At 33.1% G+C, this 26160-nt stretch overlaps 4 protein-coding genes across 5 annotated transcripts; 2 read left to right on the plus strand and 2 right to left on the minus strand.

The window, feature by feature from the left end:
- Nucleotides 1-374: 374 nt before the first annotated feature.
- Nucleotides 375-3457, minus strand: LOC123211992 (ribosome biogenesis protein NSA2 homolog). Its single transcript, XM_044630997.1, has 9 exons — nucleotides 3308-3457; nucleotides 3090-3209; nucleotides 2935-3002; nucleotides 2104-2212; nucleotides 1963-2031; nucleotides 1458-1515; nucleotides 883-1118; nucleotides 746-797; nucleotides 375-646 (listed from the first exon to the last, which is right to left on the minus strand). Exons 1-9 carry the CDS (start codon nucleotides 3308-3310, stop codon nucleotides 579-581), a joined length of 783 nt encoding a protein of 260 aa, XP_044486932.1. The 5' UTR covers nucleotides 3311-3457; the 3' UTR covers nucleotides 375-578.
- A 6605-nt stretch (nucleotides 3458-10062) lies between these two features.
- Nucleotides 10063-13709, plus strand: LOC123225437 (receptor protein kinase TMK1-like). Its single transcript, XM_044649386.1, has 2 exons — nucleotides 10063-12845; nucleotides 12946-13709. Exons 1-2 carry the CDS (start codon nucleotides 10520-10522, stop codon nucleotides 13452-13454), a joined length of 2835 nt encoding a protein of 944 aa, XP_044505321.1. The 5' UTR covers nucleotides 10063-10519; the 3' UTR covers nucleotides 13455-13709.
- Nucleotides 13710-16083: 2374 nt separating this feature from the next.
- On the minus strand, nucleotides 16084-21424 carry LOC123228304 (mediator of RNA polymerase II transcription subunit 27). Of its 2 annotated transcripts, none has more exons than XM_044654002.1 (8): nucleotides 21007-21419; nucleotides 20689-20854; nucleotides 18874-19330; nucleotides 17039-17098; nucleotides 16847-16915; nucleotides 16697-16740; nucleotides 16409-16617; nucleotides 16084-16311 (listed from the first exon to the last, which is right to left on the minus strand). In XM_044654002.1, exons 1-7 carry the CDS (start codon nucleotides 21320-21322, stop codon nucleotides 16431-16433), a joined length of 1299 nt encoding a protein of 432 aa, XP_044509937.1. In that variant the 5' UTR covers nucleotides 21323-21419; the 3' UTR covers nucleotides 16084-16311; nucleotides 16409-16430. The 2 variants fall into 2 exon arrangements, 1 of the variants encoding a protein (XP_044509937.1); XR_006504803.1 differs by having other exon boundaries at nucleotides 16995-17098; nucleotides 21007-21424.
- A 2617-nt stretch (nucleotides 21425-24041) lies between these two features.
- On the plus strand, nucleotides 24042-26011 carry LOC123222942 (L-type lectin-domain containing receptor kinase IX.1-like). Its single transcript, XM_044645973.1, has one exon. It carries the CDS (start codon nucleotides 24065-24067, stop codon nucleotides 25952-25954), a length of 1890 nt encoding a protein of 629 aa, XP_044501908.1. The 5' UTR covers nucleotides 24042-24064; the 3' UTR covers nucleotides 25955-26011.
- Nucleotides 26012-26160: the final 149 nt, after the last annotated feature.

Here is a 26160-nt window from a genome sequence, read left to right on the forward strand (position 1 = left end):
TTAATTTATATAGGATTTTTAACTTCAAAAAAAAAAAAAAATTATTCAATTAGTTCAAATTGATTTGTGTCAGTTGAACGATATTTCTACCCAATCTGTGCTTCATCTCTCAAATACTATTATAGATTAAAATTTTGATTATAAAAGCTTAATAGACTTATTTACAGGCAAAAAACCTTGAGTTACACTATACATATCTATTTTAACTATACAAATAAATATATATTTATACGTCATCATATAATTAAATATTATTTTATCTTTAATTCAATATCATTTAATCATATAATAACACATATTAAATATGCATTTGTTTATATACTCAAAATAGATACGCATAATTTTATTGTACTAGCTAGGTTGAGAATGCAGTGTAAACAAAATTTAACATCAATTCCAAGGACAAAATCGAAACATCCATTCCAAGGATACAAAATATATCTATTGTTACAATTAGAACCCTTGACTTCGTTAGCAACAGATAGAAAGAAAATAAAGTTTATAGATACAACACAGAAAAAAGATAGGAGTTAGGTCTTCACAAAAACATGCACTGCCTGCATCACAGAAATCCTCTCTTAAACAAGCAAAACTGCATTTATACAACCATCATTTTCTGGGTTATTTGTCACTTGAGCATACTTCCCTGCAGCCATCAACAAACAATATACAAGCAAAGGTTGTATCAGAAACACCTAACACCAATAATGGTTCATTAGTTGGAAAATTTATAACAGAATCTTACCCCACACGACTTTTCCAGCTGGAGTGACCAGACCCAATTCACTGACATTCACCTGAAATTCAAAAGAATGTGCAAATTATGAAGATGCTGATCCCTTTAGTTTAAGTAAGGTTACACAATGGCTTATTATATATCACCTCAATGATTGTTCCTTTAGTCATAACACCCAGAGAGGTATACATAGGACCATTAGGATTCTTCTTCACTCCAATGATCTCCAGATTGAAGGTGCATTTGAGTTCAGGATGTGTCACATGAGCTTTTGTAAAACGCAAGCCTGATGGGCGAATGAATCGCTCGTACTTTGGAGGCTTTCTTGTAAAACCTGGTCCAACAAATGTGGCCTTAGTGACCATCCTCTTCCACTGCTTGGCTGCGAAATAAAAAACCAGGCGGTAACTGTCAGAGTTCACTCAGATATCCTGTAAAGATATTTATACGACACATAGTTCACCATAGTGAACACAAAAAAACAAACTAGAAAGCAAAAGAACTAGTTTCTAAAACATGTCATAAATGATGCCAGCATAAATCAATTCTGCAAAAAGATATCTCTGACTATGTAATATCAACAAGCCAATATTCCAATGACCGCCATTTTAAATTGAGCCACCGGAAACTCAACTTTTCAAGGCTCAAACTTCAATTCTATCAAACAACCATAATATTTAAATTTTCAGTTTCCATTAAATACAATGGTTATAACACTTACTTCTTCGTTTACCAGTTCTGATCACTTTAAACATTTCATCTTCTGCCACAGGCCTAACCTGAAGAGAGAAAATTTTTAGTTAAAATATGTGAAGAATAGGGTGAAAAGAACACCACAATTCTCAAAGGTAGGGGTTGATTTGAGCCAAACCAGCCTCAAACAAGGGCCAGCTCAAGCTTGGCTTGAATCCATAATGTTGTGCTTGAGTTTGACCTTGAACTAGCTTGAATGATAGACAAAGACACAAGAAAGAAGAAGAGTCGTCGGAGAAGAAAAAGAGTCGTCGGGGAAGAAATGCCAATGCGGTGAGGTTGGTGAGCCCAAATGTGAACCAAGTTGAAGGTTTAACTCAAGTTTGGCTCGTTTGAGTTGAACATGAATTCGAGTTCAAACTAATTCGGCTCAAATCCACCCTTAAAGAGGTAAAAACATGTTGAAACTAAAAATAAAAATCAAGGAAGCTAAATTAGAGAAACCCACGCAAGAAGTAGAATTTTCAACTTACCTTGGGTAGAGGTACCTCCCATTTTCCAGCTTTCTCTTTTCTTTTTTGTTTAATTGTGTTGCTAAGAACCTAAATCAACAAAATGTCCAATTAAACAACAATGTAGACATACAAAGTCTATGATTTGCATTGACAACTTGCCTTAGCCCTTGTTGTGTTTTCACGATCGAGCAAATAGGCAGGAACAGCTCCATCATGAACCTCATCGTCCACCTTTCTTCGACTTGATGATTCTTCGTGCATAGCCAATCTATTTATCCACAAGATAATTATTCATTGATTCCATTCAACAAGCATTATAGTAATTATAAATTTCAAGGAAAACATAAAAACATAAAATGACTAATAAAACTCAAGCACACAGGTCAGTTAGCGTAAATCAAAGACAACTATGATAACATGAATATGTGTTTCAAGCAAGTATAGCAAAAAATGAAGGTAAAACCATTAAAAAAAAAAAAAAAGGTAATGAAAATTTACTGTAAAGTTGGTTAATATGCTAGTGTAAAAACATGACACCATCAAAGTGATATCAACTTCATCTCTGGAATCTTCAAACTGATACGCATTGGATTTTTTAAACAAAAAATGTAAGGGCAGAGGCCCAACTAAACCTTTGAAACAAGGTCTACACCAACTTAGAAACCTTCCAACAGCCATAAAAAAATATTGGGTATCATTCAAAGCATCAGAAAATACATTTAAAATGATGATAATCAAGATGATTCATACAATCTCCCATTCGATGCCTATGCCTTAATTATTGAAAGCTAAATATGTAATTACTTCAGCATCATGCACTCCCATTCCCATAAAAACCTATGCAGCTTTTAATCATTTGCGTTCAATGCTACAAATCCACTACATTTATGAGAAGGGTTAGCTACTAGAATTTTTAAATTTCTTGTACGCATAAAATTAGTCTACTCATAATTGGAGTAAAATAAACAAGTCTTAAATATAAAAACTCACGTTTTCTTCATGAGGGCCTTCTCAGCATATCGTTTCTTAGCAAACATCTTGCCCTTAATACCCAGAGCCTGAAAAGAACAATAATAAAAGTTAGATCATAATAATTGAAAAATTAAGAAATTAAAAAGGATTAAAAACTTATGCAGTTAAAGTACCTTCTGGGCAATTTCAGAGCGCTTGTGAACTTCACGCGCCTCCTTCTTGCGCTTACGCTCAAAATGATCCAGTCGGTAGCCATGTCGCTTCCGATGAAGCTCTATGTAATCTCCTTGCGGCTATTACAACAAAAATTATAACAAAAAATCACTTCGATTCAATTCAATTCAAAACAAAATTAGCCTTTTTCTTTCAAAAATTGAGAGCAAGAACGAACCATATTGACAACACGTGCGGCGAAATCCCCTCCTTAAGTCAGAGTGATGTATTAAACCATAGCTTACAGAGAAACCCCAGATTAGGGTTTCAATTTGAAAGGGGAAACAAAACGTCGCCGCTTGAGTCGGTTTAAAACTGCAGGTCAGTGCAAATGTGGGCTGGCCCTTAAATTGGGCCACTTTACAATTAGCATTAAGCCCGATGTTTGGAGCTCTGGACACCCATGGGCCTTTCCATAAAAGGTTCTCGCCTCTCTTGAGGTTTAATCAAATTTTGTTAAAAAATATGATCAATACTGTATATATCAATTTTGAGTATATAAATAAGTATATATTTATATATATTATTATATAATTATGTATTATTTTATTTTTAATTTAAAATCATTTAATCACATGATAACACATATTAAATATGTACCTAATTATATACTCGAAATAAGTACACATAATTTTATTCAAAAAATATTCTATGTTTATCGAGTCATTAGCATGTGTTAGAAATTTAGGTTAATAACAGTAATCTCCCTTATTATATAATATTGTTAGTAGTAATAACAAATAATGTGAAATGGCCAATTCGATAGTCACTTAAAGAAGATTAATGTAATTTTTGAAATCTCAAGGGAGATATTGTTATTTGATTAATCGAGAAAACCCTTTGTTTAGTTCAGACAATTTTTTTATTAAAAAATTACCATCAAAATAAATTATCTTTAAGATAACTAGATATAAATTATTAATATATATTTATTAAATTAGCATATAAAAAAATAATATTATATGTACCTATATTGAATACATAATTATGTATATACTTATATATATCATTATATGATTAGATGTTACTTTATCTTTAATTTAAAATCACATAATTATATGATAATATATATAAGTATATACGTATTTATGTACTTAAAGTGTGTACACATAGTTTTATCTTAAGAAAAAACATAATATAAATCATTAAAATTAAACCAAAAATAGCACTTGTTGTATAGAAGTTGGGTGAGATAGGACATCTACATAACTTGTTCATACAAAATAATGATTAATTAGGGTTGTTTTGCTACTAATTAATCATTATTAATTAATTAGTCTACAATAGCAAGCAAATCAAAAGTGATAACAAGAAGGAGATCATTTAATAAGTATCATTTTTGCAAACTTTAACACACTAGAACCTTGGCTTCCACTAAAGCAACTGTCTCAATAAATAATTGAAAATCAAAGGAAGATCCTATGAAAATGCTACAAATAGATGTGGATATCCACCTGAGACTTGTCTCCTCAATAATTGACCTCAAAAGAATAAGTTTGAATAAGTTTCATGTGGTCATTTTGCTACTTAGCCACCACTATTCAAATGGGTTTTAGTTGAATATGATTAATGGGGGTGTGTTGTTTTTATTTTATGTGATTACAACATTAATTTGCCAACCCACAACTTAAATATTTCAATCACTTATCTTTCATCTTCCCAGTTTTCATGTTTATTATAATCCCACATTTTATTTGATAATAGCTTTAATTTACCAAACCTAATTGTCAAAATTCTCCCAATTGAATGAAATATTTTAACAACTCACTTCACCTTACCTCAGGAGTTAACTTAAATAGCAAAACGAAAGAGTCCCCTTATGAAAGTCAGACTTTGAATAACATAAACTCTCTCTTTTATGTAAAAAAAAAAAACCCTCTAATTTATTCATCTTAATAATTATGGATTCAGTTATTGCTCAACAACTCATTTCATCCGTTATAAATAAGTTTTCTTTCTTAATACAATTTAATTTTCCTTTAATATTCTGGAGTTGTGTCCCATCATCCAGCTTTGAGTTTGATAATTTTTTGGCCAAACGACTATTTCCCACCCAAGGTTTGATATTTTCTCAAGTTTCCACCCTTTAACTATGGAAACACCAAATCTCACCCATGGTCGATTAGATTTAACAAAACCCTAACGGTGGTAAATTTAATCTTATTTTTCCCCCTAAAAGTTTAAAAACTAACATTTTTTTCCTAAGCTAAGTTTGAAAAGATTACATTTTCCCCCCTAGGGTTTATTTCCAAACCCTTTCACTTTCTCCGACTCCATCACCGGTCATCTTCCCCTCCCGAAGGTTTCTCTTCCACCGATGGCCGCCCTCAACTCTTACACTACACATCTGACGCAGAGAGAAGTCGTCTGGGAAGAGAAATCATCTTCCCAGACGATGAAGACGAGATCGATCGATCTCGTCTTCGTCGTCTGGGAAAACAATCGTCTTCCCAGATGAAGACGACTCATCTTCCCAGAGGATGACGAGTCGTCTCTTCTTCGTCTGGGAAGACAAAGAACTTTGTCTTTCTCGACGAAGTTCTTCGTTTTTCATGGTTTGTTCAACTCCTATCGGACGTCCAAATAGGAGGAAAGAGTTCGCCGGAAGAAGAGGAAGCTTCGGGAGGGAGAGACCGTCGGCAATGGAGCCGGAGATATCGTCGGAGATTTCAAAACGAAACCCTAGGGTGAAACGATGATTTTTTAAAACTTAGGCTAGAGGAAAATTTTAGTTTTTAAAGTTTAGGAGGGCAAAATAGATTCTATTTTAGTTTATTTTTAATATTATAGCGAAAATAACGATTTTACCCTTACCACTGTTAGGGTTTTGTTAAATCTAATCAGTCATGGGTGGGTGTTTGATGTTTCCATAGTTAAAGGGTAGAAACTTGAGAAAACATCAAACCTTGGGTGGGATATAGTCATTTGGCCTAATTTTTTTTTGTTTTTTACCAAAGACTAGAGCTAGAGCATGATTGCCAATTTTGAGTTGGCAATTAAACTTGAGCTATACTTCAATCCAACACCAATCAAAACTCCTAGTTTGTATGATGGGCACATTATGGGTATTCAACATTGTCCAATAATCTAACTGATTTTTGAATTAAAAACTAAATAAAAATAAGTATTTTAAAAAATTAGTTCGGATATTAGTTTAAGAATATATAAAAATTGGTTTTTTTAGTTCAGTTATTGATTTGTCTATTTTTTAACATTAGTTAACTGAATTGAACTAGCTTTAAAAAAATTAAATATAACATTAATAAATTATTGAACCTATTTTCAACAAAAAATGGAAAAAAAAATTTTAAAATTCAATTCAAAACTAATTAAGTAAAATTTCAATTTTATTAATTAATATTTTTAATCTGATTTAAAATTAATTAATTATTAAATCAGTTTAACTACTTGACTTTAATGACCTCCAACGCACGTCCTTCAAATAAATTAAATAATAAAATGAAAAATAAGTAATAAATAAAAGATATTTTAAACACCGACCCAAAACCCAATACAATACATTTGTTTTGTAAGTTGTTAAGCATAACAAACTCAATCTTCATGAATCTTATCATATTATCACATTAAATTATACCAACAAGATGTGTTGAACAATACCCTTTGGGATTTAAAGTTAAAAATTAAAAATTAATATTGCATTTGCCCAATGAGCATAATCAAAGTGTAAGGATTAAAATAAAAAATAAATGGGCCTCAAAACTTTTTGACTCTTTGGACCCAAAGCTAAAAACAAAAAGCTAAGCATGCCAAGCAGGGCCCCAATTTTGTCTTACCTTTGCCCCAATTAAAAGCCACTTTTGCACCGCCAAGCCTCAATCATCCACTTGAAAATCTCAATAAGAAAGAATAATTTGGCCTAAATTTTTTTATAAAAAGAGGAGAAAGAGAAAGATAGCGTGAGAATACAGACACTTGCCCGTATTTGTTGTTGGTATGTTTTTGCAAGCCTTGTGATTTGGCCAAGTGGGTCCAATTCATACAAATAATCATATGCTATATTTCTATATGATCCAAAACATTTTGTGTTCTTTTTTCTTGCAAGTTGGTCTAGTTTGCCTGTGCCTTGTGAAGGATTCTTAGAATTATTTAAGTAATGGAAACTATCAACTAGATCCTCTAAAGTTCGAATATTATCAATGATATTCTTCTTGCTTTTAAAATGTTGATCATACCCATACCCATATTTTTTGAGGACAATTGGATAAACGCTAACTTTAAGAATCATGCTACAAATTTCAAAAGATATTCCGAAATTCCATCTCATATGATAATTTGTACTATATAATGTTAACATGTAGATAAAATGAAGAAAGTCTTATAAGCATTTTACATATGCATTTTATTGCAATACAACTAGCCAATGATTAGTACTGTATTTTACGAATAATATCACATAAATGGGTACACACTTATATATGTTATCATGTGATTGAGTATTACTTTATCTTTAATTTAAAATCATCTCATTACATGATGATACATAATCTGTATATTTATTCTATGTACTCAAAATAGATATATATAATTTTACTTATGCTAATGAAACATATTCTCATTAGTCAATGGTATCATAACAAGATGCACGTAATACTTCCTTAATATGATGATAATATAATAAATAATATGTCGATACTAAATAGAATTATTCATCTCTAAAAATAAGAATTTCCCAATATCAATAGCTGAAATTAATATGATACACTACTAATTGGAGGATCGTTGATTGTTAACCTAAAGTGTAGAGGGGTTCATTGATAATTTCCCTCTAAAAAACATATGCACATTTGTTGCTACTTGTCATTCTTGTGAAAAGATTTATGCAATTATTTAGAGAACAAAAGTGAAGGGCATCTTTAGTTGAAGATAAGGAGCTCCCATGCATTTTCCTAGAAAAAGAAAATTAAAAAGATGCATCGGTTTAAAAAAAGTTATGTGCGCTAATAATATGTATTAATTTATATACTAACAATAATACATCATTATGTGATTAAATGATTTTAAATTAAAGATAAAATAATATTCAATTACATAATGACACGCCATCGTTAATATGCAAATTAAAACTCTTTTTTAGTGCACATAATCTTATTTGAAAAAAAAAAAAAACATTTCGATTGTACCCTCAAAATGTTTTCATAATCAAGGTTTGGAAATTTAATTCTAGAAGTAGACACTTACTAGGGTATGATAAGCTTAATTCATTAATATCAAATTCAAAAAATACCGAGTGTCTATTTAGTATAGTTTATTTAATTCATACTATTAAAATTATTGGATTAAATAATTAATCATGACATGTTTAAGATAGTTTGTAATGAATAATTTAACCGTAAAGTATAATTCGACAACTAGTTAAATCAATCAAACTAAAGGTTATAGATAAGAAAATAAAATTTATTAAATTTGTCCCTATATATAAAGAGGGTCTGACAACGACTGAGCAAATTAAAAATTATATTTATAACTCATATCCATAATAAAAATTGACAAAAAATAGGGTAAAAACAAAAAAAATAGACGTATTTACTTCTATCATCGTTCATATTTGCAATTTCTTAAAATTTCAAATAATTTTCTAGCAAAACTTAATAAATTATATATATATAAATGGTATTATACTTTTCGCTTAAATTTGCAATAATAATAAAAAATTAATGAAAAATAAAAATAAAATTATATATATTAAGAGCATATTACGCTTACCTTAAAAATATTAAAATTTCGAACCCAATTATCGAAAAGTATAAAAAATAACATAATCAAAATGGTGATATTATTATATGAATATTGTGATTTTAAAATAATTTTTAATGAATTAATGGATGAAAAATAGAATGTGCGAGTAAAGTTTGCATGAGGCTAGAGATTATGATTAAAAAAAAAAAAAATCTACGTAAAGTATGGATATCTTCCCCTATCGAAATTTCTAGACTATATCTTGATTTGGCTTAACCTTGCCTTGCCACGTGTCATACATTTCTTTTGCCTGAGGTTATATTCGTAATTTCATTTGACGAATACGTGGAGATTTGGGACCAGTAGTGCGCTGGTCATGCTCCCATCCACCCGTAATTATTGCAAAACTCGTAGGTAGTTTCACTGATTTTGTTTCCTTACATTTACAAATTTACCCTTTATCTCCAACCTTACTATTCTTAATATGGTATTTAATTAATTTTAAATATTTCCCATCCATAGTCATTACCCAGATAACACAACTTTATCATTAATATGGTGAGTAATTATAATAAAAAACAATATTATGGGTACATTATTATTATATATATATATATTTTAAGTATATAAATTATATATTATTTATATTATTTTTTAATTTAAAATTATTTAATTAAATAATAATATATTATTTATATATAAATTATATATAAAAAATGTGTATATATAATTTTATTATTATAATAAATTATTGCCTCTTTAGTATTTATGGAATTTACAATCATATTTATAACTATTTTTTCATATTTTTCAATAGAGTAGTGTTATGTATATAGTTTTTATACATAATTTTATATATAAATAATGATATATCATAATATAATTAAATAATTAAAAATAAAATAATATTTAATTTTATAATAATATATTATTTATACATATAATTTTATTGATCTCAATATTATAATACTTAGGAGATCTAGTTTCAATTTGAATTTGAAGTCAAAAGATTGTTTTTCCTAGTAAATTATGCTTCAATTTATTGTTAAATTATTTCTCAATCAAACAAAACCAAAAAGCATCCGTGGCATGGACAAATCAGTCAAAAAAGAGACCCATAAATCCAACCAAACTTAAAAGACAATAATACCCTTTATAGTTAATGATGTAAGAGAATCCAAAAGAAAGGGATCTGACTGGAGTGAAGGAAGAAAAATTGTGGTCTATGTTACATGTGGGTAAGAAATAAATAATTAAAATGTGAACTTAGAAATTCTTCATAATTTTTTTTCTCCGTGTTGAAAATTTGTCATCAAAGCTCCGTCTTTAATGGTCCTGAAGCTTAAGGTTTTAATCTTTGTTTAATATTTCAGGTTGTCTCTTTGACACACCATGAAGGAGAAGAGAGCACTTTTTCTTAGTTTTTGGTTTTAACTTCTCTCACTTGGTTTTAACTTTTCTCACTCTCTAATGTCTCCACAGTGTTCATGTGATCCAGAAATTCTGTGTTGTGTGCTCAAGTTACAATTTTGCATGCAAGATTTGAGGTGGGTATTTTGTGGAGTAGCCATTGGAGGTGAAATGAAGCTCTATTGTTACTAGTTTTAGTTTTGAGTAGTTTGTTTCAAATGGTTGTGTTCTTCTTTTTACAACCAGTTTGCAGCAACAAGAAGAAGAAGACCACAGATCTAGAATGAGAATTCAGCTTTTTTTGTCATTGGTTTTCTCGGTTTTGACACTTGTTTTAAGTGTCACTGACTCTGGAGATGTTGATATTCTGGACCAGTTCAGGAAGAATTTGGAGAATCCAGAGCTCTTGCAGTGGCCTGAAAATGGTGACCCTTGTGGCCCTCCAAGTTGGAAACATGTGTATTGTTCAAATTCAAGGGTAACTCAGATTCAAGTTCAGAGTGTTGGGTTGAAAGGGCCTCTGCCTCAGAACTTGAACCAGCTCTCCAACCTGGAAAATCTTGGCCTGCAAAAAAATCAGTTCAGTGGCAAGTTGCCAAGTTTTAGTGGCTTGTCAAGTCTAAAGTTTGCATATTTGGATAACAATGGATTTGATTTCATTCCTGGAGATTTCTTTGATGGTCTTGTGAGTTTGGAGGTCTTAGCATTGGATAATAATAATTTTAATGCTTCTACAGGGTGGTCTTTTCCTGAGGGATTGAAAGATTCAGTACAATTGACCAATCTTTCTTGTATGAACTGTAATTTGGTTGGTCCATTACCTGCTTTTCTTGAGGAGTTTTCTTCTTTAAGAAACTTGAAACTTTCAGGCAATAATTTGTCAGGTGGAATTCCAGAGAGCTTTAAAGACTTAAACCTGGTGAATCTTTGGTTAAATGATCAGCAAGGTGGTGGGTTCAGTGGTCCAATTGATGTGGTGGCCAATATTGTTTCACTTCAGACTCTTTGGCTTCATGGGAACCAGTTCACAGGAACAATTCCAGAGAATATTGGTAATTTAACTGCCTTGAAAGATCTCAATTTAAATTCTAACAAACTTGTTGGCCTAATTCCTGCAAGCTTAGCAAGTATGCCATTAGACAACTTAGATTTGAACAATAACATGTTAATGGGTCCAATCCCTGAGTTTAGAGCAAACAAGTCTTCTTTTAGTTCAAATTCATTCTGTCTACCAACTCCAGGACCCTGCGTCCCAGAAGTTATGGCTCTGATTGAGTTCCTTGATGGGTTGAACTACCCTCAAAAGCTTGTTGCTTCATGGTCTGGCAATAATCCTTGCTCATGGTTTGGATTGGCTTGTGATCACAATAACAAAGTTGATCATTTGAATTTGCCTAGTTGTAATCTTAGTGGCACCCTGAGTCCTTCAGTTGCAAGGCTAGATTCCCTTACTCAGATTAGCCTTCAGTATAATAATCTAACAGGTCCAATTCCAACAAATTGGACTAGTTTGAAATCTTTGAAATTGTTGAATCTCAGTGGAAACAACATTTCTCCTCCACAACCTAAATTCAGTGACTCTGTGCACCTGATCATTGAAGGAAATCCTTTATTGAATAGAAATCAGTCTGGGACAGTTCCTGGAGGAAGTCCATCCACGAGTCCGGGTTCATCCGACGACCCATCTGCTCCAACCAAAGGCTCAAGATCTGGTGCAGCTAACACTTCTGTTGAACCAACCAAACCAAAGGGCTCCAAAAGAGTTGTTGTGGTAGCAATTGTAGCCCCGGCTGCAAGTGTTGCAGTGGTTCTTCTTCTGGCAGTTCCTTTATATATCTATTGCCGTAAGAATAGAAATGACACATTGCAGGCTCCAAGTTCTCTTGTAATTCACCCAAGAGATCCATCTGATTCGGATAGTATTGTTAAGGTTGTTGTTGCTAATGGAAGCACTTTAACTGTAACTGGGAGTCGTTCTGCAAGCATAAACAGCAGTGGGATTGGTGACTCTCATGTTATTGAAACTGGAAATCTGGTAATATCAGTTCAAGTTCTTCGAAATGTGACAAAGAATTTTGCCTCAGAGAATGAGCTTGGCCGTGGAGGTTTTGGTGTAGTTTACAAGGGAGAATTAGATGATGGAACTAAAATAGCTGTGAAAAGAATGGAAGCCGGTGTCATTAGCAGCAAAGCCTTGGATGAGTTCCAGGCTGAGATAGCTGTTCTTTCAAAGGTCCGGCATCGACATTTGGTATCTTTGTTGGGATATTCTGTTGAAGGCTATGAAAGAATTCTTGTCTATGAGTACATGCCTCAAGGGGCTCTAAGTAAACATCTTTTCCACTGGAAGAGCTTAAAATTGGAGCCTCTCTCTTGGAAAAGGAGGCTAAATATCGCCTTGGATGTTGCCAGAGGAATGGAGTATCTTCATACTCTAGCTCACCAGAGTTTCATTCATAGAGACCTTAAATCTTCAAATATCTTACTTGGTGATGATTTCAGAGCAAAAGTATCGGACTTTGGGTTGGTGAAACTTGCTCCTGATGGTGAAAAATCCGTTGCCACAAGGCTTGCTGGGACTTTCGGATACTTGGCACCAGAATATGCTGGTAAGCATTTTGTTTAAAGTCCTTTTCAACTATTTAAACTGGTATTGAATATAGCTAGCTGTAATTTTGTTAACTAACATCCATGTTCTAATTGATTCAGTGATGGGAAAGATCACAACAAAAGCAGACGTTTTCAGTTTTGGGGTTGTGTTAATGGAGCTCTTGACGGGATTAATGGCTCTAGATGAGGGCAGGTCAGAGGAAACCCAGTACTTAGCAGCCTGGTTCTGGAACATAAAATCAGACAAGGAGAAGCTGAGGGCAGCCATTGATCCGGCCTTAGATGTGAAAGATGAAACATTTGAGAGCATCTGCACCATCGCCGAACTTGCTGGGCACTGCACCTTAAGAGAGCCCAGTCAGCGGCCAGATATGGGGTATGCTGTGAATGTGCTAGCGCCACTTGTGGAAAAATGGAAACCGTTGGACGATGATCCTGAGGATTATTGTGGCATTGATTACAGCCTCCCTCTGAACCAAATGGTAAAGGATTGGCAGGAAGCTGAAGGGAAGGACTTAAGCTATATGGACCTAGAAGACAGCAAAGGTAGTATCCCTGCAAGACCAACTGGTTTTGCAGAATCTTTCACTTCTGCAGATGGTAGATAAAAAACAGTATTTCTATGGCTTTCTTGGACACAATCTTCCTTCAGTAGTTGTAAATAGCTCGCTCTGTTCTACATCTTTGAGAATTCAAAGTCAATTTGTTGTTGTTGTTGTTATTCTAGATACAATGGAGACTTTAGATGCTAAAGAGGGATTTTAAACCTTCAGTTGTGAGATTTTACATGCAATGGTGATGTAGATAGGGAGCCCAGATGAATGAGAACTGTTTATTATTTATGAATTCATTCCTATTTCTTACACTGCCTCTTCATGAACTTTCTCAAAGTTTAGTAACCAGCTTCCCAATCTTTGTACAAGGTATGCCAAAAGTTTAATTTTGAAATATTTTTGAAATAGATTTGAACAATTTTTTGCTTAGAATCCCACCCCAGGACAAAGAATGGTTAATTTATAATTATTATTCTGTAACTTTACATCAACGTTGTTTGCCAAAACACCTATACCTAAATTAGACAAACAGCCAAAACGTCATAATAGTCTAGCTGGTGTTTCATATCCTTGTTACATCAAATCTGGACTATTTCCTTTTCTTTCTTTCATTCTCTTTATATTTTTTTTCCTATTTTATTCTTCTTTACGGAAACTTAAATTTTGCCAAACTTTTGATTGAAAGTCATATGAACTTGTACTAACATTTCACCTAATTTTCCAGCTGCTTTTAGCAGCACTAGTGTATTTCACCTTCAAAAGTTTTAAGAGCTTGTTTTTGTCAAGGTTCCACGTTTTGTTTTACCAAGAAACGAGACTCATTTTCAGGGGTGGAGCCTAACCTACTAACGTGTTCTCTTCTTCCACAAGCTAAATTCCAACCAAGCAAGCGGGACCATTTCATCCCGTCACCTCACCACTCACCGCCCAGTTCTCGAGAGTTGCATTGGGCAAAGGGCAGCCAATCTTGGCACTTTCTTTCTTGCTATGGTGTGACTGGGAGTATCTTTTTCTTTTTTTAAATGACTAAAATGCCATTCCTATTTATAAGGACAATCGTGATAACTGTTATCCCGCAGTTATATCACGGTTGAAGTAGTTTGGATAAAGTTTCACCTACACGAAATATAGTAATTGATGTTTTTAATAATTAAAAAAACAGAAAATACTATAATATATGAATAATATTAGGTGTATTTATTATTATTTTATTTTTAATTTAAAAAATAATATTATGTATATTCATTATTGAATATATATACAACGTATTATCATATAATTAAATATTATTTATTTTTAATTCAAAAATTTCTAATTACTTAATAATTATATCAAATATATACATATTTATATACTCAAAATAAATATACATAGTTTTATTGAATTCAAAATTATATAACCATATAATGATAAATAATTTGTATATCTAAATTATATAAAAAATATATATATATAATTTTATTGACAATATATATATATAAAAACACATTTTTTCCCCGCAAATATATAAATTATATTTTTTTACCCAAAATCTAATATTGTTAACAAAAAAATGGTTTAACATAGGCTTGGAAAATAAAATACTATTATCTCAATTATACTCTCTCTCCACGTTATTCCCCTGCTTCCTTTTCTTTCTTCTAGTTATTATCATTCATTCATTCTTTCTCCTTGATCACCTATTTCTCTTCTCTTTCTTCTACTTCTCCTTTTTGTTTTACGATACAACCAATCATAATCTAAGTAGTGCCAGCTGGGCCACGATATGACCAGATTGTAGAATCTAACAATTTCTTTTTTCCTTTCACGATGAAGGTTGTGGATTGTAGAGATGGTTGTGATGGTCCAACCGCCCTTCGATAACATTAATCCATCAATATGACACATTTCCGTGGAACAATTCAATTACCTCACATTTTTTTTACGTAGTTAGACTTCCTAAATAAAACAATGACATGTTATCCATATTTTAACCCACCCATCCTAGTGACAGGCATCAATAAATGTTTGAAAATAGTTACTGATAGTTTAATCAAAGACGAAAAGCCAAGGCATATGAAATAACATTTTTTGCATTTAACTTTGTCGCCGTTTTAATAAGTGAAGACATCAACACTGACTCATCAATACTGGATAAGTTGAAGCTTTGCCTTTTCATTAAATATAGAGATATACCTATATTATCTATCTAATAAAACTGTATATAAACAATTATACGTCATCATGTAATAAAATATTATTTTATTTTTAGTTTTCAACTATCCAATCACATAATGACACATCATTATTTGTATATAAAATTATACACATAATACTACTTGTTATCCATCTCCAGTTATCAACTCCAAAATAACTTTTGAATATTGTACAATCCTTTCACTCATTTACTTAATTTTTGACTTAGGTATTGAATTCTACGGCGTAAATGAAATTAGGAGAAAGAGGGAACTCTAGAAAATTGATAGAAAGTTATAGTGACAGCCATTACATCGATTATGAATTAATGTCAATTATCATATACAGTCTCCCCAGTTAACGCTAATAAAATTTCTCCATGTGCATGAGATAAATTGAGAAATATAATAAAAGGAGAAAATCAGGGAAGAATAGCACAAGTCTAATAGTCTACCGATATGAACTTATACCAAACAAAATAAGTAATTAATAGTATTCAAAAAAAAAAAAAAAAGAACAGATCCCCGCCACAAAACTAAAATTGGAAATGTATCTTAAAGTCCTTACAAGATTTAAGAAACTAAGAGAGGCAGTAACGATAAGCGAATCATTTCAAAGTTTCTAAAACTATCAACATCCTGAAAATTATCATAAACACCAAGATTAAATTGAGTGAAACTTACATTAACATTTTTCTGATACATTTTACATTAGCTGACAATTTCTACCCTGTCCACTGAAACAAGTAAAACCACAAAAAAAATAAAAAAAAATAAAAAAAGTCAGTTAGGGATTGTGATATAGTTACTTTTTGATGTCTGTATTTTTGTTACCTGACCGAGATAATTGATATAACTAAGCATCCTCTGAATAGCAACCAACATGATAGGCAGTGGAGACATCCACGTTCTGGTTCTTTGTTGTGGATGAAACATGTTGTGTTGATGTAGTTACCAAAGGAAAGAAATGCCTATAAGGGCGATTAACGGGAGGTAGTAATAGAGCCAACTGCTTGTCCATTGTCAGTAGCCGTCCACACTTACTGCACCAACAATTTCTCATAAATTCATCACCCCAGTGGAACAAAAGAAATTATGAATCTAAAAGGGCAAGCATTTCACCTGCAAGCCTTAGAAAATAGAGTTTGATACGTGCAGATCCAGTGCTACAAGAACAAAAGCGATAAGAACTTAAATATGCGTGGCAACATTGCTGAGACTGATGCTCAGCTATATAACAGAAAGAAATACATGTAAGTGTTTGGATCCTACCAAAAGATAATAAAGAGATGTTTCAGTCCTGGTCCCAAGAAAATATTGTAGCGCCATAATAGCATGCTCCTGCAAAAAGGAAAAATATAGATGTATGAATAGATAGTTTCGGCTTTGGCTAAATACTTCAACACATCAACCACCTAACCTGAAGGGGAGTGGAGAAACTTGTTTAATTATAAGGGCTATTACCGTGATGCGTCTAAATGTCTGATAAACTGAAGAACCCCTAGCGTGTATGTAGTTGCCTCCCTGTTGAAAAAAGTAAAGGTAAGTACATTCTAAGGTGGTAAGTAAAATCCACTCTAAAGGTGAAATTTTAACCAGCAATGGATTTAGCTTAATTACATATTTAACAAGCTGTAAATAATTTGAAACCGGGAACTGGCTTCGGAGTGGAAGTGTGATTCTTGATAAAAAGCACCACTTCCTTTGTTCAAGAATAATTCTGTTTTACTAGACCCCGATAAATTTCAAATTGGTTTACATGAGACCTTAATGTCAAGTTCTGTTATGAGTTTGGCATCAACTTATTTGAAGAGATTGCCTGGCTTCTAGACCTCATTACAACCCTACTCTCAGTTTATGAACTACTTAAAAGAGCAATTTGATTACACTATCACCATGCCATGCATTATTTTCCGAAGATCAGAATGTGGGTGCATATTGTTGAAAATTATATCTAAGAGGCTTGGAAATGCAGGTTTAGAAAATATATAACTGGGTTGAGTGCCATTGCACATGACAGTTCTCATGACAATATTGCTTTGTAAGGGATGGCACTTTTTCAGGATTGCCTAAGAGAATATAGTTCCTATAAATTGGAACAGAAACATCAATGTTACCATAATCAAAAGCCTATTTAAAAGTGGTGTTTCCACTGAATTTTGGAGATGGAAGGCTTCATTCTATTCATACAGCATCCTAGTGAGAAATTCACAAATTCATCAATGTAATTGCACCATTAAAGGTTTTCTATATTCAACATGCCAAAAGCATTTCACTACCAAGTATTACTTCTTTTCAAATGGGAACTGACAAATGTCAGCCCATGTGCACTCAAACATACATTTTACCTTCATGAATCCGTAGCCTAGAAATGATTTCTGGTATCTGCATATTGTCCCCAAAGACAAATTGCCTATAAGAAAACCATATGTATATAGGATTACTTTTATCGTTACTTTACAGAGAGGAGGAGATACTTGAGAGGATTTGTAAAATCTGATGTATTTGAAGGATAATTTTTCATTCATTTGGGGATGTCTCTGACTCTATTGTAAACCTCAAGGGAGGTGAACAATAACAGCCCTTTTTATTTAACTACTCAAGTCAGGAAATATAATCTGTAAGCAAACAATGGAGAGGGAAGGTCTGGTAGGATGTTTGAAATGTAAGGAGAGGTGAGGGAAGTAATTTAATCTTGTGGGGTCGAGCATATATATATATATATATAACTGTCTGTGGTTGTGTGTGCATTTGGCATGTATAGAATGTAACTCTATTGTTGCGCGTCTATGGACTTTATCAATGACAATAGTACTAAGTGTACAAGAACTAACCAATTAATATATGAATTATGAAATCAAAATTAAGATTGCAGGATATCTAGGTTTGTGTTAAAGGCATTCTCATTCTATCATAAAAGCTAAAAACATCCTCGTAACACTATTCTCGACTTAAAACCACAATTAAAAGTTTACTAAGCCCTAATGTTAATAATAAGAAAAGTTACAACTAGTGAACAAGTTCTTACTCTTCTAGAAATAAAGCTTTAGCAGGTATACTGATAAAGATTCATCTTTGGGCTCCACAAGAGCTTTATTAACTTCAACAATATTTCAGATTAAATTTAAATGCTTAATGGAAGACAAAAGAGCCCCTAATGCTTATATGTTATATGCTGCCATCACCATGATCATGCACACCATAGATCTAGGTATGAGCAACAAAACAGACAGTGAATATCATATTAGAAAAAGCTTAAAGAGAAATCAAAAGAACATGCATCCAGTTTGAAAAATTACCTCATCTGGAGAAAAGAAAGCGACTGCATCTGGCTCAGTAGAACCAACTGGATGCAACGAAACTATAGCTCTGAAAACAGAAGGAAACAACAACTCAATTACAGCAACCTTGTCTGCAGCAATAGTATTCTGCAATCCTGGTCTTAACTTATTTGAACTATGAAAATTATGCTCTTTCAATAATTCAATGGGACTCTCATTTGCTGAACTTGGCAATGAAGAAGCTCTTTTTAACCAATCTAGTCGTTCATAGGTGAAAATTTTCAAATTTGGCACTTCTTTGTCCAGACTCATTAGAACATCTGATAATGTTTTGCAGTCATTAAGCTCTTCGGCAGGTAGTACTTGGGAACCACACTGTTTTTTGGATGCTGGTTCACTACTATGATCATCTGGCTTGTCATTAAGGTGAGGAAAAAATCGCTTTTTCTGATCTGTGAAGGCCTTGAGAGCTAACCTGCAAACATTAGACACAAGATGATGAATTCCAAAGGACATCTTGAAGTTCAATACAATTACCCAAAGATAACCAGCCATCAATAAATCTTTTTTCATGACATATATCAGATCAACTAGTAATTATAACAGCACAATAAACTCTTGGTAAAACAGGTTTATTGACAGAGCATTGAATTTTCTTTCCAGCCAAAAGACACGAAATTGTAAATGGAGAAGAAGAAGAAAAAGAAGGAAAGTGAAGGATTTGTAAAAAATTCATTTTCTTCATTGGATTTTTATGCATGGAAACATTTTGATAGGAACCCAGCCCTCATTCAATTAAAACAGAAATTACCCCACCCCCCCTGAAACCTAAACACTCTATTTATAATAAAACTACCCAATGGATTGAGGACAAGTGTCCCAATCCTAACATTTTGCAATTCACTTTTGTTTTTAAATAGTTTGCATGACAAATTCACGTAAAAAATAATTAATAGGTTTGGCCTACTTTTATCAATGTATTTAGAGTATCATTACATAGTTTTAGGCTTAGAACAATAGATATAGGCTAAAATTCTTTACATGGATTTATAATTATTCAATAGACCTATATAAATGCTCAAGATATGATGAAATTTGGTAGGAATTATCCATTTGGTCTCCTTTGTACTAGCTCTCTCTTCCTCCAAAATTGGGTTTAATTTATCTGCTCCACCCTCTCTTAGACTTCACTTTCCCATTGACCTTCTCTTCCAAAACCTCCTTCAAATTGAACTAATAAACCCCAATTTCATGATACATCACCTCAGCCACGAAAGACTAAAATCCCTATGCATATCATGCAATATTGGCATGATAAACTTGACACTTTAATCAATAACTAAAACTACAATATGGACAATATTTTTTATATTCACATAAATCCTCTTAAAAACTGCAGCAGTGGCCCAAGAACATAGGTGATAATATTTAAGCTGAGAAAACAATTAACTAAACTACAGTATGTCAATCCATATTTGATATAAGGCCCATGCAAACCGACCTAGTTGTGTCAATTGACTTTTCAACATTTCATCTCATATTAAAACTCCATTGATGCCAACTCCTAGCTATCCATCTTACATTTTGTCATCTTCAATAAAAAAGGTTACAAGTTGATTTTTTTGTCCTTCCACAGTTGATAAGGGCATAAACAAGTACATAACATTATATTTGTTTTGACAAACTTAATGTGTCCCTAAATATACGAAATCCAGATTTCCAATTAAGCATCTCAAGCTAATACTAATATGCAAATTCAAAAGAACTCTCACAAGAATATATTAATCACAAAATTGAAAAAGTGTTGTTATAACTACAAACTTGAAAAAATACCTTGTTCTGTCAACAGCGGAGGCACCAGCCTGACCAGCGAGCTGGCGTTTCCAAGCATAGGCAACCACCGCACCATCGGGACACACCAATGGCATATGCAAACCCCAAGAATTACTCCGTGAACGAAGATGCTCATTCAAAACTCCAGATTCTTCTAGTTGCCTTCCTTACAATTGTTACCAATTATGCCAATTCACTATATCAGTCACTAATTTGAAGCTAAATGTTAAAACTACATCTACAAACGTTACTAACAAGTTCAGTCAGATGCTTCCAGTCCAATAACACAGTGGATAATCCTAAGATTTCAATTCATACCAATGGATCGGAGGTCTTGGAGATGCTGACGCATTGCGGCATCTTCTTGGCTGAACAAATTGTCTTGTTTGTTGCTCTGGTGAGGCTGCGCGGCCAAGAATAGAGCCTCCAGAAGGCGGTCGGCGCCGAGCCGAACGTCCGCTATGTGACGAGCTGCTTGTGTAAGTCTCTCCATCGCCAGCGCCACCTGCTTTGGAGGCGCCTCCGCCGCGGATGACTGAGGAGGCGGATAGTTGTTTGTGTTAGGGCTCGTCAGCGTCAGTGATTCCTGCGGCTGTTGCGATGCTAGGGTTTGGAACTTCACATCCATTTGCATCTTAGAATGAATTTCAATTTCAAAGTTCTGCTGTAGCAAGATTCAGAATTCATACAAGGTTAACAATTTATATTTTAGCTGCGAGTAAGGAGTGATGGTTGTTTACGGCGATAGCTAATTAATTAATATTTTATCATTAAAATTAAACAATAACACAGTGGATAATCCCTAAGATTTTAATTATACTAATTAAATAATCTGTGGGTTTTTTAAATACTCAAAATATTTTAAATTATAAAATTTAAAAATAAAATTATAATAAATTATGTATCTAAAATAGATAATATTTTAATAATTAACTAAAATAATAATGAGTTAAACCTCAATAAAAATATTGAGTCTCATCAAAAAAAATGTATTTGAGCTACCATAACCTTTTTCAGCTCATAAAACCTAGAAGTGAACTTATGATGGACCATAAACCAAGTTATTGGATCAGACCATAATAGACTGTGTGTCTATGAGCTGGGTTATCGAACCAAATCATAATAGATTGTATGTTCAAAGTGAACAATACTTCTTCAGTGAAATAAAGTGTATATCTAAAATAGATAATATCATAACACTCGATTAGGTATTAGCCCAAAAATGTTACCCTTGTCTTAAGGAAATTAAAACCCAAAGAGTAAAGAAATCTTTTCTATTATTTGTGAGGATTGAAAGATCATTGGAATTAGAGTAACTATGGTTGATTTAAATCGAGTTTATTCGAGTTTAAACTCAAGTTTAATTCGAACAAACTCAAAACAAGTCAGTCTTATGTAAACTCTAATAAGCTCGAACTTGAAATTGTTGGCTCGAGCTCAAGCTGTTTGTCAAATTTGTGAATTAAAAATTTTGATACAAAATGACGCTGTTTTAATAACGAGTTAATTAAAAACTCAAACTCAAACTTAAAATGAATCGAATTGAATTCAAGTCAAATTCAAACTTAGCTGCATAGAGCTCGATGAGTTCAAACTCTATTATATATAAATCAGCTCGAATCCAACCTTGAGAGTAACTGTTGGACATACGATCCCAGTTGAACAACCGTGAGCTTAGTGCCCCCGAGGGCCCAAACAAGAGTGAGGTCTGAGTTTAACAAATAAGGAAAACAAATTAAAGAGGTAAACTTGCAAAAAGAAAATTTAACTAAAGAAATTAATTTAACAAATGTCAATTTAGACAACTTTTTATGAATTAAAAAAAAAAGACATATGCTTGAAATTAACATTAATTACTCACTTGCACAACTTCTTGAAAGAAGTTTGCAGTTCACACCCAATATAGTTGGTAAATTGTAAACTAAGCCTGAAATCAATGAAGTCAGCATCAAAATGCATGTTTCTCTCTCTCTCTCTCTCTTTCTAACAAAAAATCTCACTCAAATCGAATAATCATTTTTAAAATTAAACTAATCACATCAAATAAAATAAATTTAGAGATCCGAAGAGATTTTAACTCATATTCTTTAATTCATAAAACCTTTTATTTTGTCATTTAAATTATCTATTGAAGATAATATATTTTGTATAATATTATCGGTTATTTAACATTTAACACATACCTTACATACGAAAAACATGGAAAAATTGTGATTAGTTTTGCTATATTTAAGCAAAAGAAATCTATTCATAATATTTAAAAATGGAAAGAGTCCTTTTAGTAGGATTTGTATTAGAGAGAAAGGTTTTCGTAATTGGATGCTAAGATAATTTTTTATGAGGAATATTTGTAAATCGTCGATAACTGACATTCACTCAATGGAAAATAAAATCGGTTAATTTTTAATTTTTACCTTTTATAGAATCATTTAATATAATTTTTTTAATATAAAAATCTATTTAATAAAAATTGCAGTGCCTAATATATTTCCCAAGTTAAAAAAAAAAAAAAACAAAAGATCTAGGAACCCGACTAAAAGTTGTTCTAAATGGCCAGATAGGCAGAGAGTCCAGTTGACAATAGGCGGTCTTTCTCATCACAAGTAGCTTAGTTTTTCCAGCTTGAAGCACCATTTATCGAAGCTTCTCCCACGCAAGAAGCCAAGAATGGATTGCGGCCACTGCCATTAAATGTCAAGAGGAGCCGATAAATAAGTAGCCAGCCTTACTATTATTCATCATAAGAATAAAACTAAATTGTACATATCCATTTGCACAAGAAAAAATGAATGATTATTTATTTTTTTAATTTTAAAATCATATATATATATATATATAAGTTTGTATAATTTATTTATATAGGTAAATATTATTCCCTTTGCAAATTGCAAGTGGGAAGATAAAGCTTTGGAGAGACAGAGATAAAAGGATAAGTGTTGCCACCAAAGTACAGCCTCATTGGTCTATGTGTTTTATTTATGCATGCTTAGAACTTAGAACAAAGTTGTGCCTGCATATATTCCAACAGAGCACTCCCAATGAACCAACTTGATATTGATGAATCTTTGGAAACATCATAAAAAAATATGCTTTTATGGCACTATTTCCATCTATTTTTTGGCATATTGCTTGTCTTTCCTCTTGTAAAAGTCACCAATCTCAGCTACAAGCCATTTTTCTATGCTTGTCCAATACTTTTAACCATCACTGATGTGGCCAATTTACTTTACTCTTTGGTAACTGTTATATTTTTACTGCTAAAATTATCAGGCTATTTATCCTTCATCCTTTCCTGATTAAATTCTCTTCATTTTGCTTTCCAAACCTTCTATAACTTCTTCCTTGCGTTACTTCTTTTCAAGAAAACTTTGTCAGTATGTCATTATCGAGATGCCACTCTCACTTTCTACACCTCATGTTCATTCTATTCCTTTCGCAGGCTCCATCTGCAAATACTATTTCCTTCAGTTTCACTAGCTTTGAACCTGGAGAAAGCAACATTGTGTATGAAGGCGATGCAAAACCTATAAACGGAGCCATTGAACTCAATGAAGTAGATCGTCAGCAACGTGTTGGTCGTGCCTATTACGCATACCCTGTGCCTATATGGGAATCTTCAAAAGGCTTACTCACAAACTTCACAACCCGCTTCTCCTTCACCATCTACAGGGTTCCTCCTCACCGTCCTGGCAGTGGACTTGCCTTCTTCCTTGCTTCTGTTAATTATCCAATTCCCCCCAACTCTGCTGGGGGATGTTTCGGATTATTTAGCAACAATGGAACAAGAAGTTACCCACAAAAAACACTAGTCACGGTTGAATTTGATTCCTATGTAAACCAGTGGGATCCGAGTGTGACACATGTTGGCATCAATAACAACTCAATATCTTCATCAAACTTCACTGAATGGGATAATCTCTCACACATTGGGAACAAAACCAATGTTTTGGTTACATACAGCGCCACTACTAAGAAACTTAGTGTCTTCTGGTCATATGCTGAAGAACCAACTTATGATGCTAACTCTTCTATTTCTTACAAGATTGATCTTACGAAAGCTGTCCCCGAAAAAGTCATAATGGGGTTTTCAGCATCAACAGGTGGGCATATCGAGCGACACACCATCAATTCATGGGAATTTTCCTCATTTCTGGAAGATATAGAGAAAACAGGGGGAAAACTGTGGATTCTCATTACTTCAGCTTGCTTCTGCTTCTTGACAGTTGGAATTGTCATTGGTTGGATAATTGTAATCGGCAAAAGCAAGCGAAACCCAGAGAAAATTGAATCAAGAATATCTTTAACCGAAGATCTTGAAAAAGACGCCTTTTCAAAGAGATTATGTTACCAAGAACTAGTCACAGCTACTGATAATTTCTCAATTGCCAAGCGGTTGGGTCAAGGTGGTTCCGGAGAAGTCTACTGGGGAAACATGAGCAGGTTAGGCTGCCTGGTTGCTGTAAAAAGAATACTGGCTGAAACTGAACTGTACGAGTCACTTTTTGTCAATGAAGTAAAGATTATCAGTCGATTAAAACACCGAAACCTGGTGCAACTCATGGGGTGGTGTCATGAAAAAGATGAGCTTTTGCTTGTGTATGAGTATATGCAAAATGGCAGCCTCGATCATCATCTATTTGGTAATCGAAGACCTCTGCCATGGAGTATAAGATACAAAATAGCATTAGGCTTGGCTTCAGCCCTACGATATCTCCATGAAGAAGCGGAGCCACATGTTCTGCATAGAGATATCAAAGCAGCAAATGTATTACTGAACACAGATTTCAGTACCAAGCTTGGTGACTTTGGGGTAGCAAAGCTTATAAATTCTTACACACAAAATGAAGCAACAAAAGTGGTGGGGACAGTCGGTTACTTGGCCCCTGAATATCTAAGAGATGGCTACGCCACTAAGGAATCGGACTTGTTTAGTTTTGGAATTGTATGTTTAGAAATTGCATGTGGGAGGCGAGCGCACAGGGAGCCACTGGTTAAGTCAGTTTGGGAACTTTATAAAGCAGGAAATATTATCCAGGCAGCCGATACAAGACTAGAAATGAATTTTGAGAGCAGAGAATTGGAACGCTTAGTAAGTGTGGGATTATCGTGCACGCACCCAGTCGACAAGGAGAGGCCATCTGCAGGACGAGTAATTCAACTTCTCAGTTTTGAGGCAACACTGCCCAAGCTTCCCCAGGAATTGCATGATCCTGCATTTGTTCCAAGGCCGCTGTCTCCAGATTCGAATGACTCAGCCAATGCATGATTCTAATCTATCAAGTTAGAATTAGCATCTGATAAAATAGGTGTTTGTGAGAAATGATATTACAACAAAATTGTGTTACAAGTTTATGAATTAGTATAAATGCAACATTTATATTGCAGAAAAATCATTCATAAAACAATAGATAATGAACCGTAACATCGCACTCAGTAAAATTTGATAATTACAAGCACAACATATCTTACCAC

The sequence above is a fragment of the Mangifera indica genome, chromosome 1, assembly GCF_011075055.1.
Source record: "Mangifera indica cultivar Alphonso chromosome 1, CATAS_Mindica_2.1, whole genome shotgun sequence".
NCBI lineage: Eukaryota > Viridiplantae > Streptophyta > Magnoliopsida > Sapindales > Anacardiaceae > Mangifera > Mangifera indica.

Excerpts from the sequence above, each read along its gene's own strand:
- LOC123211992 (XM_044630997.1), bottom strand. Across the intron at positions 2,032-2,103 it reads AAAACACAACAAGGGCTAAG|GTTCTTAGCAACACAATTAA; the intron begins GCAAGTTGTCAA and ends TTGTTGATTTAG. Across the intron at positions 647-745 it reads AGCTGGAAAAGTCGTGTGGG|GGAAGTATGCTCAAGTGACA; the intron begins GTAAGATTCTGT and ends TGATGGCTGCAG.
- LOC123228304 (XM_044654002.1), bottom strand. The coding sequence starts at position 21,322 with ATGCAAATGGATGTGAAGTTCCAAACCCTAGCATCGCAACAGCCGCAG. Across the intron at positions 19,331-20,688 it reads TCCGCTGTTGACAGAACAAG|GTTAGCTCTCAAGGCCTTCA; the intron begins GTATTTTTTCAA and ends TAATGTTTGCAG. Across the intron at positions 17,099-18,873 it reads CTTTCTTTTCTCCAGATGAG|GGAGGCAACTACATACACGC; the intron begins GTAATTTTTCAA and ends TTTTTTCAACAG.
- LOC123225437 (XM_044649386.1), top strand. The coding sequence starts at position 10,520 with ATGAGAATTCAGCTTTTTTTGTCATTGGTTTTCTCGGTTTTGACACTT. Across the intron at positions 12,846-12,945 it reads CTTGGCACCAGAATATGCTG|TGATGGGAAAGATCACAACA; the intron begins GTAAGCATTTTG and ends TAATTGATTCAG.
- LOC123222942 (XM_044645973.1), top strand. The coding sequence starts at position 24,065 with ATGTCATTATCGAGATGCCACTCTCACTTTCTACACCTCATGTTCATT.